The sequence below is a fragment of the Mobula hypostoma genome, chromosome 28 (genome assembly GCF_963921235.1).
Source record: "Mobula hypostoma chromosome 28, sMobHyp1.1, whole genome shotgun sequence".
Taxonomy (NCBI): domain Eukaryota; kingdom Metazoa; phylum Chordata; class Chondrichthyes; order Myliobatiformes; family Myliobatidae; genus Mobula; species Mobula hypostoma.
In genome coordinates this window covers 23882047-23896498 of record NC_086124.1, presented here as the reverse complement: position 1 = coordinate 23896498, position 14452 = coordinate 23882047, and the positions used below count along the sequence as shown (strand labels likewise).

Sequence of the window (14452 nt, the reverse complement as noted above, 5' to 3'; positions counted from 1 at the left end):
ATAATAATAACAATAATAATAATTAGAGCACTTTACAAATAGACGAAGTTTTAATGTGCTTTTATAATACAAACAGAAATAACATGAAAAGAGCAGAAAAATAATTCCAGTTAAAATCAAGGTTAAATAAAGATCTTCTGAGCTGGCGTTTAAAATTTTCAACTGAGTAAGTGTCCCTTGCAGCTTTAGATACCGAACTCCCAATTTGGACTGTAGTTTAAAATGGATGGCTTCCGAAATATAAAAGACCAGCAGAAGAAGCCGGAGAGCCTGAACTGTTATTACGTCACGCCTCAAAGCACTGAGTAAAGAATTGATCTGTATGCACATTGTGGAGACGCGTGTTTCCCTGTGCCCTTGTTATTCCACTTCCGTAATAGTAAAGCAATTCCAATTCAATGACCAATTTCGAGCCCTATTTCAAATTCATCTTCACCGAAATCCGAGAGCACATTTTCTCAGCTGTTCGTTGTTTGGCGTTGTGAAGTTATTTTCCAGTTCTTTGTCGACTTCACTGAGCTATAATCCTCGTCAGCAGCAGACATCGCTGATGCTGGAAAACTGCAGTCTTCAATTCTGGCTTCAAAAACATGTTTCCATATTTCCTGTCTGTGACTGTGCTGACATTATTCCTGGCCACAAACATGCTTGTGTTTCTTTCAATCCCAATAGTGAACGTGCTGACGATTGTGGTCCTGTCCCAGGGAAAGTGCGGTCTTTCGAAAGGCGTCGCTCGTTACTTGATGGCCATGGCAATGGCGGATCTTCTCGTTGTTGTCTTCGACCTGGTATTGAGGCAGATTCCTATTGTTTTTTGGAAAGCGTTTATATTCCTGATGAACATCCCCGTGTGTAATATCCACGCCGTCCTACGTTACACAGCTAACGACTGCTCCGTCTGGTTCACCGTCATGTTCACCTTCGACCGATTTGTGGCTATTCGCTACCAGAATCTGAAAGCTAAATACTGCACCGAGAGAACTGCGGCTGTTGTTCTGTGGACTGTGGCCGCCCTGAGCTGTTTAAAGAACATTTTCTGGTATTTTTTGCTCTCAGGACACTACCAGTTTAATAACGTCCCTTGGTTTTGCCACGGAAGAGACGGTGTTCTGTTCTCAGTTGCCTGGACAGTAGTCGAGTCTTGCAGCTTCCTTCTGACGCCTGTGATCCCGTTTGTGGTTATTCTGCTGCTCAATGCTTTGACCATCAGACACGTGGTAGTGGCGAGCAGATCTCGGAGGAGACTCCGGAATCACAGCAATGGGGATAGCTCCAAAGACCCGGAGATGCAAAGCCGGAGGAAGTCGCTCATTTTACTGTTGGTCGTGTCGGCGAATTTCATCGTGTTGTGGGTGCTTCTGGTTGTGCACACTGTGTGGATACGATCATATTTTTTTCGTTTATCATATCTGATGTATGTCTCGTTACCACCTTCGACCATGAGGGAGCTGGGCTACATGCTGCAGCTACTGAGCTGCTGCACAAACACGGCTCTTTACGCCTTGACCCAGAAGAAGTTCAGGGAGCAGATGCGGGAGGTGTTGAAATCTCCATTCTCTCACCTAGTGAGACAAGCTAATGGGAAACTAAGTCCACCAATTAAACGTAGCGTAGTGGTTCGCACAATGCTTCAAAGCGCCTGAGGCGCGATTTCAGTCCCTACAGCCGCCTCTATGAATTTTGTACGATCTATCGGCGACGGCGGAGATTTACTCCAGATGCCTCTGTTGCATACACATTGCAAAGACGTGAAGGTTCTGGTGGAAACCCCTGCTACCCTGCTGTATCGATAAATAAGAAAAATAAGATACTCTTAAAATGAAACTTCCTCCCTCAACTTTCCGCTCCAGTAAAAACGACTGGCTTCTATGTCGCGCAATAAATATCAGCAGTTGTGTGCCGCATTCTATCATTCTGTTTGTCTCTCAAGAACTATGGGAAACAGGGCTGTCTGGCCCAGTAATGGAATCAAAGAATCAATAATCAATACTCTGTTTAAGTGATGCTTAGAAGGCCAAATGAACGACGGTCCAAATGTGCCAAAACAATTATTTCCGCAGCCAAGAGATTTTGCAGATGCTAAACATCCTCAGCAACGCATGCAAAATGGTCGGGAGCTTATTAGCTCAGGCAGGATCTATATAAATGAATAAACAGTCGAGTTTTCCGGAAACTTCATCGAACCTGGAAAGGAAGAGGAAAGAAATCAGAGTAATAAGGTGGACAGAGGGGAATGTGTACAGACTAGAAAGTGGCAGTTAAAGTAATGAATACGAGAGTGGTGTGAAGCATGGTAAGGAGGTAGTAAGTGGAAGACAAATAGCAGAAGAAGGAATCAGATCGGAAAAGCGAGTGGATCACAGGAGAGAGGGAAGGGGCAGTAAGCGGAGGAAATGTGCAGTGGAGAAGAGAGAGGAACTAGGTGGGGGAAGAGCGGAGAATTAAAGTAATGGAAAATAGAAGAAAGTGAACTGAAAGTCGGAGATATCGACGTTCAATTATTCACGCAGTTGCTGCATGACTTACTGAACATCACTTAAGATACCACCATTTAACAGAAGGATGCTTACTCCTTCTTTACCAACATCTCTCCGTGCCATGTTACATTCAGAAAGACATGGAGGTCCAGACCAAGTTCCTATTGTTCATTAAAGCTTCCAAGCATCCAGTCCATTCAATAAATATTTTATGATTGCATTTAACCTCACCCCACGCACAGTGTGTAGAAGGCCACTGATTCCGGATTAACTTCATCTTGCAAGTTTCTTCCCAAATACCCAATTGGCATACATAGTGCAGGATCTTTCGAGAAATTTCCTCAACATGCACAACACCGCCAGTTCTGAATTCTTATCCAAACATTTTAAACTAACCTCATGCGCCGCCATATAGTGGATATTACACAATTCACTTGTCAACCAATCTAAACATCGCGTATTCGCTGCAGTTACAAACTACCCGCACCGTTTATCCCGACAACGCGTTCCTAGAATCCATCACCCTTGTGTGGAAGAGTTTGCACTGTAAGACTCCTTTGAAATATCCTCCTTTTCACTTTAATTCCATACTCTCTGGTGTTTAGGATTGCCACACGGGAAAAAGTGGTTTGACTCTGTTTTCAACACAATCCTGTCATAGGTAAATACACCTGTCCCGACCCTCCGCTTGGGTTTGTGTCCGTCCAGATATTTTCAGATGCTCCTTTCTATCACCATCTATGAGTCTGTATGACAACGATTTCCAGTCAACAATCACGCAGTGCATGATATATTTAACTTCTACGCGTCACTTATCCTTTCTCCTTCTCAAGTTCACATTTGTTATCTGGCGGTACATATATACGATCAAACGAAGCATTGTTCCCCGGGACTACGGAAACATACAAAATATGCATGACACACAGCGCATGACACAAAATATTGCCACAGGTAAGCTTATAAGTATAATTCAATGTCGGTGTAGCGCTCAACAGAGGTAAACAGTAAACAGTAAACAGTAAACTGTAAACAGCTGTTGTCGTTGTGATGAGAGTCCGGTGGTGGCAGGGTCCTCTGCAGTTTCACAGCCAGAGAGATGAGGTCGTTGCCGATGCTGGCAGACCATGTCATACTGCTCCTGTGCCTCTATCCCGTGCCCATCTAGACGCCGTTTCAACCCTTGAGTCGTACTTGCCCCCTTTTCTCCACCCTCTCCAAAGCCTCTGTCATCGGTGATTCACTGAACTCTGACACCTCAGAGTTCCACTCAGAAAAGTGTGAAATGACTCACTTTGTAATGTTGAACTTGAAGGCAGAGTTTATGTCAGGACTTTTAGCAGTGTGGAGGAACAGAGACGGAGCCCGTAGATGCCTGAAAGTCAGTAGCAAGCCGACAGGATGGTGAAGAAAGTGTAAGGAGTGTTGGCCGTCATCAGTCGGATGATTAAGTTTCAGATCCATCAGATAATGTTTCATCACAGAACTCCAGTTAGACCACACTTGAAGTATTGTGTTCAGTTCAGGCCATTTCATTTAGAGAGGGTGCAGAGAAGATTTACCAGAATGCTGCCTGGATTAGAGAGCATGTCTTATGAAGACAGGTTCAGCAAGCTGGGGCTTTTCTCTCCGCAGCAAAGGAGGATGAGAGGTGACCTGATAGAGGTGTGCAAGACGACAAGAGGCATCGATAGAGTGGACAGCCAGAGGCTTTTTCTCAGGGCGGAAATGGCAAATATGATGGGGTACAATTTTAAGGTGATTAGAGGAAAGTATAGAGGGGATGTCGGAGGTAGATTTTTCACACAGAGAGTGGTGGGTGCAAGGAACGCCTCAGCAGGGGTGGTAGTGGACACACATACTTTGGGGACATTTAAGAAACTCTTGGACAGGCAAATGGATGATAGAACAATGGAGGGCAATGTGGGAGGGAAGGGTTGGATTAAACTTAGAGTAGGTAAATAGCTGGACATAACATAACATCATAACACATGGGGGAAGAATTAGTCTATTTGGCCCATCAAATCTGCTCTGCCACACAATCATGGCTGATCCCGCCCCCCCAACAGCCCCCTCCCCGTAACCTTTGATGCCGAGTCCAATAAAGAACCTATCAAGTTCTTCCTTAAATGCACCCAACGACCTGGCCTCCACAGGTGACAGATTCGACAAATTCACCAGCCTCTGGCTGAAGAAATTTCTCCACATCTCTGTTTTAAATGGACGCCCCTCTATCCTGAGGCTGTGCCCTCTTGTCCTAGACTTCCCCTACCATGGGAAACATCCTTCCCACATCTGCTCTGTCTGGGCCTTTCAACATTTGAAAGGTTTCAATGAGATTCCTGCCCCGAACCTTCCAAATTCTATTGTGGGCCGAACAGCCTGTTCTGATCTGTGATGTGTTCTATTTTCTCTGTAACCTCCACTCCTCCGCATCTTTCCTGTAATGGGATGGCCTGAAATGCACACAGTTAAACCAAGTGCACCCCATCCAAAGTTTTATACAACTGTGACGTGACTTGCTGCTGCGAACCTGCAGTGTCTACTCTGGAAGATTGCATCAGTGTGGCCATCCTGACGGAGCTCAGCAGTGCCACATTTCCCGCCCATCTCACGGTGCCGCAACCCCTCGGTACCATTCCCCAACCCCCTCGGTGTGGAGGACCCTCGGCAGTGCCATTCCCACGCTGCGCCTTCAAATCATCGCTACCTTCTCCCACAGCGTAGCAATTCCCGAAGACTCCAAGAGTGGCTTCTGAGAGCTTAATCTCAGCTCGCTCCAGAATGGGTCCCACGGCCCCAGATTCAGACTGATTGATATAAGGTGTGTGTGTATCGAAACAACCAACAGGCTGTGTTGGGTGCAGCCCGCCAGTGTTGCCACACATTCTGACGCCCACGTAGCTTGCCCACCACGTTCAGCAGAACAACAGCAAAAGAAACCTTGTACCTTCCTCTCACCCGCTGACCCGCCACGCAGGCGCGCACACACAGACCGTCCTCCAAACCCAGGAAAGGCCGGCTGGCTGCGTCTGTTGTGACCCAGTGTCGGAGGCCATCGGGTCTTAATTTCTAGACTCGCGATCGACCTTCAGTCCTTTACCACAGGGCACAATGATGATGGGACCCTGTACTCCAGTCCTCAAACTACGGCCTCATCGACGGCTTTAGACCCGAACTCCAGACATGCCAACTGGAGTAGCTAAGGGGTCACCAGCCCTCATCCATCCTGCCCTCCTCGACCTCCAATCCCACTGCTTCTACAGCGAACTGACTGACCCAGGGTGTGGAGGAGAACCAGCTAGTCTTTGTCCTGCATGTTTGCCAACTGGTCGCCCATCCATGAAAGTCATTCATTCACGTCATCGGTGGCCTTCGCTGGTGGAGTAAAGCCCCAGATCTGGCCTGACCTCTAATTGCCCCACATTCCTGTCGCTAAATCCTAACCTGACCAGTAAAACCTCCCTCTGTCACCAAAAACATTGATACGAACCTAAAAAAATTAACTTCAGTCTGAGTCACGACCTCGATAGAGATTGAAGCTCGGCACAATCTTGGCTGGAGGAACTGGCTCAGTTACCCAGGGAGCCGTGGACAGTGGCCACAAAACGAGAGTCTGGGATCAGTGCTCATCGGACTGATGATGATGATGATGATGATGATGATGATGATGATGATGATGGTGATGATGATGATGATGATATGAAAAGCAGGGCAGTTAGGCATTTAGAGGCATTTAGGCACGTAAAGGTATATAGGGTATTTAGGGCAGGGTATTCAAAGTGGGAAGAGGCAGGGCATTTAAGATACACTGATCGTCTGTAATTTCAATGAAATTTAAGTCCTAAACATTGGTGGACTGATGGATAAAGACTGACCATTACAGTGTTCAACTGATTAGTTACGGTATATGGAGAAATTTAAGGTGGGGGCTTATATAGGAGGAGGGTTTGAGGGTCGCAGAACATTGTGGGCCGAAGGGCCTGTACTGTGCTGTACTATTCTAAGTTCTATGTTCTGTGTTAAGGGTCTGCTGAACACTGTGTTAATGAATGAAGGAATCCAGGCTGGGTTAATGGCAGGAAGGCAAAAGATCAAGGCATCTGTCTGTCTCTGTGTATCTCTCTCTGCGTCTGTGGATCTCCTATTTACTGGAACACTTTTCCCTGGATTCTTTAGACTGTAAACCACGATCGATGCCTACGACCCATGATGATTTCACGAGCGAGTTGGAGTTCGCAGTTCTCCCAACAACAATCAACTGGTCACTAAGAATTGTGAGCACTGGAACCTTTGTGACTTGGTACGGAGTATTTTGTGTCCCTTTCTATTTTTGTGATAATAAATTGGGCTTAAGTTCCTTTGTCGGGCCTGTTTACTTATTACATTTGCCGGACACTCGATTAGTTTCGGTCTGATCAACCCAGCCCACTACAGTATACGTAGTTTGTTACTTTGTTTTGAAGTCTTTGTACAGCAACAACGTGACATCCCAACTCCTGTATTCAGTGCCCTTCCGATGACGGCCAAGTGTACAAACACCTTCTTTGCCTCCCTGTCCATGTCGGCACTTTAAGGTTTTATGTACCAACACACCCTGGTCTCTCTGTTCTACAACCGACTTTCCCTCTAATTCTTTTTACCACTGTGTGGACTAACCATTGCTCTGAAAACTGCCTGGAATTTTAAATTTTTTTTTAATATGAATATTACAGCATCAACTTTCAGCAGGCCGGCAGTTTATTAACAATGAACTGCCGACTGTGTTCATTGTTACAATTTGTAACAGTGTTGTAACTTGTAACATTGACAATGTAAATGCATTGAAACTCTAAAATGTTTCAAAGTATGTGGTATGTTTACTATTTAGAAAATTAATAAACTCTATTCATTTACATAATTAATTACAGGGTTTTTCTCAATTATATCAACATAGATTCCAACATTATATTGGCATCATTTCAAAATGATGCCAATATTTCAAAATTATATTAACATGATATAAAAGAGAATTTCAGCAGCGCAGTAGCAACGGCGATGTGCGCGGGACCATTTCAGTTACTGCATGGTCGCACACCCATACAGGTGAGAGGGAACAGTGTCTACAACACTAACCAGGACTTGCCTGTTCACTGTGTATGCCCTGTCTTGGTTTGATCCATGAAAATGTAACACCTTGCATTTATTTGAATTGAACTTCATCTGCCATTCCTTACAGATGTCTGGAGTAAGCATTGCGCAATAGCGCCCTCTGCTGTTTATTCTCTCTTGTTCAAGTTTATTGTCATGGGAACAGATGAACAGCTTCTAACTACCAATTCCTTAAGGTTGTTAAAGCCTGGGAAGGTAGTGGGAATGAGCTCTCAATGGTGCACAGCTCAAATAGCCTCTGACATCCAAGTCCAGCTCCTGGAACTTCACATGTGGGTTAGCTATTAAGACCAGCACAGGGGAAAGGGCAAAGGTGGGTTATTGGTCCCTTAAAACCAACAGCTTCAGGCAGATGGGGCTCATCAGCTGTGGTCAGCATTCCATCGAAGAGAAGGAAAAGTCTGATCTCAAACCCCCGCTGCCTTCCATGGTGAAGGCTTTGGGAGTGAACCCCGAGGGAAAAATCCAGAGCCGGATAAGGCAGTCGAACGTTGAGTACAACACTGACCAACAACTACTGCGAAGCCGCTGGTGCCAAACTGTATCGGTCTCTGGCATTCCTTTGGCTTCATCAGCAGCATGGAGAGGGGAGAGCCTGTTGTGTCGGCAACGGCTTGCTCACCGTATCGTCCTGCTCTGAGTTGTGTACCATCTTGCGTATCATGTAGACAGCAAGGACGCCGTGGTCAACCTAGACCAGCAGAGGGCCTCAATCAAGATAAATACCATCAAAATCAATATTTTTCAGCAGCAGAAGTGTACATTACAAACAAAGGTTAATCTAAACTGTCTAATTAACATCATCAGGGACTGCACGATATCGTAGCAGATAGCACAATTGCTCTATAGTGCCAGTGATTATTGATCGGGGTTCGATTTCCACTGATGTCTGTATTTTTGATGTCTGACTTCGAATGTTCTCCCCGTGACCATAAGACCATAAGGTATAGGAACAGAAGTAGGCCATTCGGCCCATCGAGTCTGCTCTGCTATTCTATCATAGGCTGATGCAATTCTACCAGTCATCCCCACTTCCCTGCCTTCTCCCCATACCCTTTGATGCCTGGCTAAACAGGAACCGATCTTTCGCTGGCTTAAATGTACCCAGTGACTTGGCCTCCACAGCTGCTCGTTGCAACAAATTCCACAGATTTACAACACTCTGACTAAAGTAATTTTCCCGCATCTCGGTTCTAAATGGACGTCTTTCAATCCTGAAGTCTTCCCCTCTTTTCCTAGCATCCCCTACCACGGGAAATAATTTTGCCATATCTAATCTGTTCAGGCCTTTTAACATTCGAAATGTTTCTATGAGAACCCCCCTTATTCTGCTGAACTCCAGGGAATACAGCCCAAGAGCTGTCAGACGTTCCTCATATAGTAACCCTTTCATTCCTGGAATCATTCTCGTGAATCTTCTCTGAACCCTCTACAATGTCAGTATATCCTTTCTATAATAAGGAGCCCAAAACTGCCCGCAATACTCCAAGTGTGGTCTCATGAGTGCCTCATAGAGCCTCAATATCACCTCTGGGTGTTGTTTCCTCCGGGTGCTCCAGATTCCTCTCACATTCCAATGACGTACAGGTTAGGGTTAGTGAGTCATGCTCACGTTATGCTGGCACCGGCAGTGTGGTGACGTTTACGGGCAGCGCCCAGCCCACTTGTTGATGATTTGATTTGACACAGTTTTCACTGTTGTCAGTCATGCAAATCCTTAGGGATACTGTCACACTCAGATGTGGGAGGATTCTTCGTTGCTGTTTGCATAACAATTTTGTTTGACGAGTCAGGTTGATTGTCCTGAGCTGAATCCCCTCAACCTGGAGAACTGGTGAACCACTCTTAATCTGGCCTCTACCCTTTGACCTGTATGACACGGCTGACCCTACCAAGAGCCAAAGCGTAAAGCCAGGATTCCAGCCAATATACTTCTCTAAGCCGTACGACAAGCTTGTGGTCCTCTTCGACGTGTATTCAGCTTTGGTCACCTCATTATAGGAAGGATGTGGAAGGAGAGGGTGCAGAGGAGATTCAGCAGGATGCTACCTTGACTAGGAGACATGTGTAATGAGGATAAGTTAAGCGAGCTGGGGATTTTCTCTTCAGAGTGAACGAGGTTGAGAGGCATAGATCGAGTGGACAGGCAGAGACTTTTCCCAGAGCAGAACTGAATAAGATTGGCATAATTTTAAGCTGATTGGAGGAAAGGATAAGGGCTTTTCAGACGCAAGTTCTTTACACAGAGTGGCACGTGCACAAAGCGCCCTGCCAGGGTTGGTAGAGGCAGATACATTAGGGGCATTTAAGAGACTCAGATAGGCGGATGGATGATAGAAAAAATAGAGGGCTATGTAGGTGGGGAGGGTTCGTTGGATCTTGGAGGAAATTAAAAGGTTGTGGGCCAAATGGCCTGTGCTATGTTATATGTTCTATGGCTTTCATTGCACCTACACAGATGACAGTACGCACAACCTTGATGTCTTTCTCTCTCTCTCTCAAGTGTAGACCCGACCTGTTCATACCTTCCCTTATATTTCAATCCCTTCATCTCCAGAACTCACCCTGCAAACGTATTCTGCATTAAGGACTAAGGTCAGAACTGTACACAGTACACCAGGCATGGTCTTACCTACATCCTTATAAATATTCATCTGTGCTTCCATATGCCAAGTCCCTCACAATAGAGGCCATCGTTCTATTTGATCTAGTTCAAGTTTACTGTCATTCAACCAGAAGGAAAGATGGAGGAGAGAGAAAGAGAGGAGGGGAGAGAGAGAGACTGAGAGAGAGGGTAGAGAGCAAGGTGGTGGAAAGGGAGAGCGGGTAGACAGAGAGAGCAAGGGCAGGGAGAGGGAGAGGGGGAGGGGAGGGGGAGAGGGGAAAGGGGAGAGGAGCGAGGAGGAGAGGGGGATGAGAGAGGGGAGGGGAGGGGGAGGCGGAGGAGAGGGTAGGGGGAAGAAGAGAGGGAGACTGAGATGTTATACTTTGTATCACAACTAATTAAACTAATTCAAAAGGATGTGGGTCTAACTTCAAGCGAGGCCCACACGTAACATATGATCGCGTGATGACGTATATAATTCACGTACTTCTGCATTTCAAGTTTCTAAATGCATTTATTGTCAAAGAACGTATGAATTATAGAATCTTGAGATTTGTTTGCACATAGAATCGTATAACCAGAAATTAATTATTTAAATCATATTGTCTTATATAAGATCTTGGCGGCTTTGAAGGGTGGAGTTTAATATTTGATTGTCTGTGTATGTGTGAGGTGTCGCCCACGCTCGGTCCGTTCAGTGGTACGGGCCAGAGGTGTAGAGTTCCCGGCAGTATAGCGGATCAGCCGGTCAGAACTTGCGCTCTGCTCGCTCTCCAGATCCATCGGCGCTCACTGCGGCACCTGCTCTGCCCGTGACCACAAGAGACAGCCGAGAGCCATGGACACATCTCAGCACATCACAAAAACCAGCTTCCCCGCAATAGACATCTCGCTGCCTGAGTACAGCAGCCAGAATGATGAGAGATCCCACGCACCCCTGGAGATTCTCACTTCTCCCCTCTCCTGTCAGGCAGAAGATACAAAAGCATGAAAGGACATCCCACCAGGCTTAAGGACAGCTTCTCCCCGCTGTTATAAAAGTATTAAGTGGTTCTGCCGTATGATAAGATGGACTATTGGTCTCACAATCTACCACGCCTGGGGTCAGACACAGAGTGAGGCCCCCTCTACACTATGCTATCACATACTCGCGGTTTCAGATACAGGGTGAAGTTCTGTCCATACCGTCCAGTCACAAGAGAGCTAAGCTACTATGAACCCATACACTGTTATCCAATTCCTTCACAGCTCCTACCCAAACAAGAGCCTTGACACAGAAGAAACGAGGCGAAATGTATCTGGTGTGCACGGCCAAGAACTTCTTCTCCCGGGACATTAAACTGCACTGGGTCAGAAACGGGGAAGTCGCTGACAATGGATCAGACACGACCAACGTTGTCCCTCAAAGCAATGGAACCTTTCCAGTTAGGAGTGTCCGCCCCCGAGATGGAGACAGCCAGGGGCACGTCTGTCAGATGGAACACGAGGCTGTCAGTGGGAAGCTCATGATACCTCTAGGTAAGAACGGGCAAGATGGAGAAATGTCGCCTGACACCGTCAACACCACCGTATTCCCACTGATGTCAACTTGACACAGAATCCATCGTGGCCCGTTTCTGTCCAGAAGCAAGTCCCAACTGCTCAAGATCTCTCTCATCCTCTCTGCTGTCAATTGTGAGAATCAAGTCAGACAGCTTAGATACCATAAAACCATAACGCTAAGAGCAGAATTGGGCCATTTGACTCATCAAGTCTACTCAGCGATTCCATCGTGACAGATTCATTGTCTCGCTGAACCCCAGTCTCCTGACTTCTCCCCGTAACCTTTGATGTTCTTTCCAATCAAGAACCTATCGATCTCTGCTTCAAACATACTCAGTAGTGCGCAGGGCCCATAGCCCAGAGGTCGACAGATGGTAAACGTCCACCGCTACCACTGATAACGGCCAAACAGTAAAGACACATTTTCCTTTTGATTCTGCGCTTCACACTCCCTGGATCACAAATATTAAATATTTAATATCGTAAAAATAGTTAAAATGAGTAAATATTAAAAAAATAAATTATAAATCATAAATAGAAAGTAGAAAAATGGGACGTAAGTTAGTGCAAAAAAACCGAGAAGCAGGTCCGGATATTTGGAGGGTCTGGCCCAGATCCGGGTCAGGATCTGTTCAGCAGTCTCATCACAGTTGGAAAGAAGCTGTTCCCAAATCTGGCCGCACGAGTCTTCAAGCTCCTGCGCCTTCTCCCGGAAGGAAGAGGGACGAAAAAAGTATGTTGGCTGGGTGGGTCGTGTCCTTTGTTACCCTGGCCGCACTGCTCCGACACGTGCGGGGTAAAGTGAGTCCAAGGATGGAAGATTGGTTTGTGTGATGCGCTGCGGCGTGTTCACGATCTTCTGCAGCTTCTTTCGTCTTGGACAGGACAACTTCCGTACCAGGAGACAGGCCAAATTTCTTTAGCTTTCTCAGGAAGTAAAGGCGCTGGTGGGCCTTCTTGGCAGTGAACTCTGCTTGGTTGGACCAAGTCAGGTTATTTGTGATATTGACCCCGAGGAACTTAAAGCTTTTGACCTGTTCCACTTGCGCACCACCGATGGAAATTGGGTCGTGCGGTCCGCTACTGCTTCCGAATTCAACAACCAATTCTTTCGTCTTGCTGCCGTTGAGGGATAGGTTATTGTCTTCGCACCATGCCACCAGGTTCTTAATTTCCTCTCTGTATTCAAACTCATCATTACCCGAGATACGGCCTAGAATTGTTGTGTCATCAGCAAACTTATCTATTGAGTTTGATGGAATCTTGGCTACACAATCATGGGTGAACAGTGAGTACAGCAGGGTGCTGAGTACACAGCCTTGTGGGCCACCGGTGCTCAGAGTGATTGTAGAGGAGAGCTTGTCCTCTATTTTTACAGCCTGGGTTCTGTCTGTGAAGAAGTTGAAGATCCAGTTGCAGATCTGAGTGCTAAGGCCCAGGTATAGGAAACATCCTCTCCTTGTCCACTCTATCTAGGACTTCTAATATTTCATAGGATACCCCTTCATTCTTCAAATCTCCAGTGAGTACAGGCCCAGACCCATCAAATGCTCCTCGTCAGTGACGTCGCAAGAGATTTTTTCTTGCTGGTGCTACGGAGAAGCTGAATGATTCAGTAATGGTGCTGAGGGATGCACTGTATGGTAATATGTATTCGCAAGGCCAGACGCGTGGCGTTAAAAAGTCAGTTTCAAGCATTATGTGCCTACTGTAAATGCCTCTATTGATTCACAAGTAAAAGCAATTGATAGATCTAATATAGAAGTGAACTGTTACAGTGTCACACGGCATCGAGGACAACCAGGGTTACACGGAGCATAAACAAGCAAAATCCGTCTGTTGTTGTGATTGGTGGCGAAAGCATCAGTGATTTTCTGGATGTCACGTGCTTTGTGCCTCCGGCTGTTTATGGTCAACGGAGCCAAGTTGCTGTTCCGAGCATCGCCGCTGCTGTTCCTTAAGTAGTTTTCGACGCGTCTGAGGCAAAAGAAAATCCGTTCGCATGAGGCAGATGTAACAGGCAGAGTCAGTGATATGCAGATTAGTTTGTATAGATCTATAAATGCATCGCCGTCGGGTCTCATTAGAGCTAGAAATTCCACTGTGTCATTCATTGTCTGTCCTTCCTTTTGTTTTGTTTCCAGCAGATGCCGAACCTGATGTAGTTCTGCAGTCAGGTTCACTTCAGTCACTCAAGAGTATTGGGCCATTGGCCAAATACAATTCTTGTCTCGGAAGAACTTATGTTTGGGAGTCAATGCCAAGACTCCAGTCAGAACAACCCCAGGGTCAATTGAGAACCGTCTTTCCATTTCAGTCAGAAGTCTGTCTATAACTGGATAGAAACTGTGGCTACGAAGGTCATCATAGGATGTGACAGGTGTGCGTTCAGTTTGGGCCTCAACAATAAAATGATGTAGGCGGCGGTGTGGCTGGGCCCGTCTCCTTTCATGTGCTCTGCTCTGTATACCGGCCTTGACGCACAGGTCCCTAGCTCTTGTCTGAATTTCATTTCAAGATTCCTCTCCCCGTTTTGCTGAGAGTGTAGAGATAACAGACTGAGCCAAGTCCACAGCGGATGAAAGCTCCAAACTGGGAGATTGTAGCTGGTCTGACATGAACTTAGTCACTCGGAATAAATCCTCAAAAAGAGTGTAAGTGAAGCAAACTGCGCGTCAAA

At 46.2% G+C, this 14452-nt stretch overlaps 1 protein-coding gene across 1 annotated transcript; it reads left to right on the top strand.

Annotated features, from left to right (window-relative positions):
- The first annotated feature begins 644 nt into the window (after positions 1–644).
- LOC134338959 (probable G-protein coupled receptor 139) lies at positions 645–1643 on the top strand. The gene has a single exon (XM_063035180.1). It carries the CDS (start codon positions 645–647, stop codon positions 1641–1643), a length of 999 nt encoding a protein of 332 aa, XP_062891250.1.
- Positions 1644–14452: the final 12809 nt, after the last annotated feature.

Bases quoted from the DNA above. Each gene is read 5' to 3' on its own strand.
- LOC134338959 (XM_063035180.1), top strand. From the start codon at position 645: ATGCTTGTGTTTCTTTCAATCCCAATAGTGAACGTGCTGACGATTGTG.